This window comes from Anarhichas minor, unplaced genomic scaffold (genome assembly GCF_050575085.1).
Source record: "Anarhichas minor isolate MPS153535 unplaced genomic scaffold, ASM5057508v1 ptg000010l, whole genome shotgun sequence".
Classification (NCBI taxonomy): Eukaryota; Metazoa; Chordata; class Actinopteri; order Perciformes; family Anarhichadidae; genus Anarhichas; species Anarhichas minor.
Genome location: NW_027466456.1, coordinates 15,313,470 through 15,319,099, shown reverse-complemented (window position 1 = coordinate 15,319,099; position 5,630 = coordinate 15,313,470). Strand labels below are relative to the sequence as shown.

General features: G+C 41.8%; 1 protein-coding gene across 1 annotated transcript; it reads right to left on the bottom strand.

Annotated features, from left to right (window-relative positions):
- Positions 1-1,009: 1,009 nt before the first annotated feature.
- On the bottom strand, positions 1,010-1,708 carry tmem125a (transmembrane protein 125a). Its single transcript, XM_076087271.1, has one exon. It carries the CDS (start codon positions 1,706-1,708, stop codon positions 1,010-1,012), a length of 699 nt encoding a protein of 232 aa, XP_075943386.1.
- Positions 1,709-5,630: the final 3,922 nt, after the last annotated feature.

Here is a 5,630-nt window from a genome sequence, read left to right as displayed (position 1 = left end):
TTTTTTTATATATATTTATGTTGTCTCATCTATCACTCATTCACTTATTCAGCAGTTTACATTTTAGCCTATCAGCTGGTGCTCTTATCCATATTATCTTACAATGAGCAGGGAGTGGTGTGTGGCCCAAAGACACTTTCACAGGATACGTATTATAACAGATCATGAATGTGTGACAATCCAATTTGTAGATGAACACTCTAATCGTTCTCTTGTGTCAACTTTGACAAGGTTTCTGTCTCTTCATCTGTGTAGTCTCACAACTTTTTGTATGAACACCATTTGTGTAGAAGAGCTTTATATAAACCAAATGATCATTTTAATGTAGGCTCACACCACAGGCCTTTCTGTTCAATTTCTGACAGCTGCACCAATCTGATAGCCATACAATATTTCACTTCTGTTTGTAAACCAACACCTCTCCCTTTAGTTTTAGAAGTTTCAGCTGATATTTGCTTTTCATTACTGAATCTCTACCACCTGAGTCAACTTCTTTAATTAAAACTTATTGTTCGTTGGTGTCCTGCTAACACTCCCTCTGCCAAACTGCCACAGGCAACACAATTTTTGCATTTGTCCAATGTGAATGGTAAGATAATTAGCCTAATTATAGATACAATTCACAGAACTTGAATAAAATGCCATTCATGTGAAAAAGAAATCCCACAGCGTCTGAATTTGTAACTGGTCACATGTTGAGAAAGAAATCTAAATTGGGGCATTCAAATTTGTATTTTGAGCATAGCCATGTCGTAATTCTTCAGTGTTTTACTCTTCGATCATTTCATCCTGGCTTTGAGATTGAGATTTGATCACTTAATGCAAGAAGATATTTAAAAATCAGCTAATTTTGCCTCGCACAGAGTCTCATGTAAGGGATGAATCTTGTTTTAATCACTGTTCTCTGCCAAAATATTTTGGCATTAAGCCTGCTATGATTTAGTTGAGGCTAAATGTTCTGACATAAAGCGCAAGGTGACAAAATACACAGTCTTAGTGTGATTACGTCTCATATGAGATTAGCCAGACTGGAGGTAGTCTCTCTGCGAGCCTGACGGTCCATGTGTCCAGAAACAGTGAAGATATTCAAAACCTGGTCCACCAATCTTCGTCCGTGCCTTGTCCTCTCAAGCAGGACGACCACAACAGAGTATATTCCAACACCCACAACTGCAGCCGCCCCTCCAGCTAGCAGAACCACTCCAGAGATGTACATATCATTAAGGGCTTGGCCAGGCTTTGGCATGTGGTTGGCCAGTGCCAGGTGTAGTAGAACCCCTCCACAAATCAACAATGACAGCCCTGTAATAAAAACCACAAGCAGGTCAGATAAACCGCCGCTTTTTAGCATATTGATCCGCTGTCGGCTTCGAACGCAATTCATGTCCTGCACAGCCGAGCTGAGCAGTTGTTTGAGCAGGACCCCGAGGGCCAGCAAGCAGAGGGCCGTGCCTACGCCCAGCCGCCATTCGCTTGAGACGCTGGTGGTGGTGGAGAGAAGGCCGACCCCGCCCAGCCCGCAGCCCAGGATTAGAAGTACAGCCACACAGTAGCAGAGCAGAGACTTCCCAGGATCTCTGAACCACCACAGCTCCACCTGTTCCTCCAGGATGCTGTGCTGAATCCGTAGTGGGTCTGCTGGAGCATTTGAAACCAGCTCAGGGCCTCTCGGACTTCTCAGTGGGGCAAAGTTTTCTAGTTCAGGCATCCTGATGCCACTCCCAGCCTGCTCAATGAGGTTGCCTCAACCACCACAAAGAAGACAGAATCCACCAAACAATCCTTTCAGTTCTTATTTCATTCACTTGGCGGCAAATGTGCAGACAAAATAAATGTAATGCACCAAATGCACTAAAACACTTGACTGAGCTCAGCGTATTGTAGTGTTTTATCCGCCCAAGTCTGCATTCAAAGGTTCCACAACATCGGTTTAGGTCGCTTGGTCTCGTGTGAATGAAAATCCTTACAGCTCACACTGACTGGATACAGAAGTGGATCCAAATCCTCCTTACAGCTTCAACATCCAGAGCAAAGAATCCAAACATCGGCAGAATTTCCAGTATGGAATTTTCCAGGGCGGCAGCATTCACCTGAAGAAGACAGATAGAGATGTATCAGGGTTTGTGCAGTGTGTGATTCCCCTTGCCATGTACACAATTTACAGCATTTTTTTGTAATTTATAAGCGTATTGCCCAAGGTAAGTTAATTAGCTCACTACGTATAAAATGTATTTATTGAAATGTTACTATGAATTGTAACAGCAGGGTGTAATACATCTAAACATCTCAAAATGTATCACATAACATGATATAGTGCACTTTACAAAACATCGTGTTGATCTTGAGTTGATTGTATGACTGACCAGTACATACTGTAAATGACAGGACAGAAATGGACGCTGGTTTCCCATCCTTCATTCCTAAACCCAGCACAACGCACAGTTTAGGGGTGGCTTAACTAGCCAGTTTCAGTAGCTGAGCTCAGTTACGTCAAGGTACACAGAGACTGGTTTTATATGAGCACTAAAATGTGGACTTTAAACTCTCTTTGTTCCGACCATTCATGTGCTCTTTGAACAAAGAAATGCAAGTTTAACATCTGTTTGTTTTGCAAACCGTGTTCTGAAGAAGCCAAGTTAAATTGTAACTTCACCTACTAAAAATCCTGTTTGCGCTAAAGTCCAGTAGTTTCAGTTAACCTGTTGTGGTGAAGTGCATCCCCCGGGTTTGTTCAGAACACCTTTGCAGGACTTGGTGTGGTTACAGGTGGGTGCTATAGGGCATCCATGTGGCCACAGCCAACAGTGATGCAGGGCGTGGTGAGACATGCGTCACTGAAACACCATTCAGCCTGGTGTCAATGTGCTCTTTAAAAATATTTTTTTGTGTATCTTTGCAGTATTTAAGATGGATAACAATCCATCACACCAAAGATGCACACACACACACACACACACACACACACACACAAATGCTCGTACACACAGTTTCTCTGATGATTCAAACTTGCTGCTTTGACAGTGTAAAAAACTAAGTGTGCTGACACTGGCAACCTTTTCTATCTCTCATTATCACTATGCTAATGAGTTGCCACTACAGAGGTGGCAGGATAAAACAAGCATCAGCTACTGATAGAATAAATAATGCCCATCCACACACAGAATCAAACAGCAAATGCACAAATGTAAATTTTGGTTCTCTCATCCTCCCAAACACACACCCACACTAGCTCACCCAATGAATCCCCCCGTTTGTATCTTCAGCCAAGTTCATATTTCTCCCTAATATGTGTGCATATTCTGTACTCAACTGTAATGCTTGTTCGTATGCGTTTTACCACATATCTGTTAAAGGCTCATCATACCTGCAAACTTCATTATTTTCTAATATGTTCTTTTCTATTCCCCCTCTCTTCCTTTAGTCTTTGCCTTACCTCAGCATATTTAATCTCTACTGTGGTTCGTAACCTCATCACACCCCTATAACACAATCATGTAAACATATAAAGCGCACACACACACACACACACCCTCAAGGTTATGGCTTTCGACAGCTTGTCTTTTCAAACCTGTCAGGGCTTATATTTCTATTAAAGTCAGCAGTGTGCGGCCCAGGCCCACACGCCCCAACACAGGCTGACAGGAGTAACAGCTTGTCCTCACCGGCCGTCAATATTGCTAACACAAACACCGATCTACAAAATAAAATGAATATGTCGATCTCAACAGGCAGAACATGATCTCACATTTAAACTAGAATATTTTGTTTTGCTTCTTTTTTTTCAACCTTTGGCACTTCTAGAAAGCAGTTAAAATGCGGTGACAGAAACACATTTCCATCAGATGTATCCAGCCTGTTTAGAAAAGACTATAAACTAAATGCAAAATAACATTTCTTATTAGCGTGGAGAGGTATGGCCTGGTGCTGAGGCAGAGCGGTAACACTGTGACACAGGGCGATATGAGATGCATAAGGTGTGAAATGAAGAGCGAGGTAATTACAGCAGAGAAGGAGGGGTGTTTATTGGCAACATGCTGTTCTGGAAGCTTTTCACATCCTGTATCTGATGGATGATAGTTTGTGTGTGTGTGTGTGTGTGTGTGTGTGTGTGTGTGTGTGTGTGTGTGTGTGTGTGTGTGTGTGTGTCTGTGTGTGTGTTGAATCACTAATTAATCCCAGCTGGTTTGAGCTCAGTGTCACTGACAGGTAGCACCACAGAAATAGCACAGTAATTGAGGTGTGTGTCTGTGGTTGTTTGTGTCTGAGGTTGAGGCGCCAAAGGTGTTAAGGTGACAAAAACAATATATGTGATACTCCACCACTATAAACCCCTTTGGCTTATTAAAGGTTTGAAAATGCCACCTCCCTTCATACAGTTTATGAAAGATTCATTTCTGTTTTATTAGATAGCTCAAAGTAAAGTGAAGCACGGACACAGCCAGGTGATGGAGCGAGAGGCGACGGCATGCAACAAAGGTCATAAGATGAAATCGGACCCTTAACGACACTTGTATATCATACTCCATGATGTGCTTCTCACTCTGCTTCCCATAGAAACGTACACAAACAAAACTACTGGACTACGTCTGCCTTTCCTCTTTTATCACTTATATGACCTCTAGACTCTGTCATGTGAGCCGTGTCATAAATGCCTCATAAATATCTTTACAAAAGCACTGACTCACTGCTTTACTCTCCACTGGCCTCCTTTTAAGTACAAGAAAACAGTTAAGGACACACAAACAATTTACAAAACTCCTCATGATTTTGTTTTTCCAAGATACCACAGCGTTCTGGTCATCGGGAATTAAAGTCGCTAAAGGCCCCTGTACACTGTGTGATTTTGGGTTGACAATCATGAGAGAACCCACACAGACCTACACAGAAAATAAGTTGGTGGTACTCTGGCAAAGATGGAAACCTTGTGAAGCTGTACAGATGAATGACGCAAAGGATATATATTTTTCTCAATTTACATCATAGCGTTACGATTCACCACCAATCATAGCACAACCCGACATGTCTCAAATTGATAGTGTACCGTGTGCCTTATTAGATCCACCTCCCCCTAAACCTACACACGTTCGTTGTTGCTGCACACTCTAAAGGCGACCTTTATTCTAGAGGAAACATTTCAGTCCTCTACACCCGTGCATCAAAAACCTCCCGTATATATTACATCTATCGATGAATTTTTACACCGTAGCTGTGAATTTTCACACAACGCTCTTTGCATATCCATAAATACGGATCCACTGACATGCTGTTGTAACACATTGGAAACTTGCTACTGTTTCTCATTATGAAATATGAATAAGAAAAGAAAGCAGCATTATTGATCCTCTTTATCTTTTCTTTAGGGAGTATAATATGGGAGTTTTGGATTGACAATCCAGACTCTTGCAAAATCAAAGGGAAAACTCCAATGAATTTGACAGTTACTTGCTCATGAAAAACCGATGGTTATATCAGCAATTCACTTTCTAAAGTATCTCACAGAGGCTGTAGAGATCACCAGCGGTCATTATCACAACTTATTTGAAACGGACGCTCTTTCTGAAGAAAAGCCTAAATGCGTTTCTTTTAATTGACAAGAATAATATGTGTGTGCTGGCGCTCAACCCTGCAGT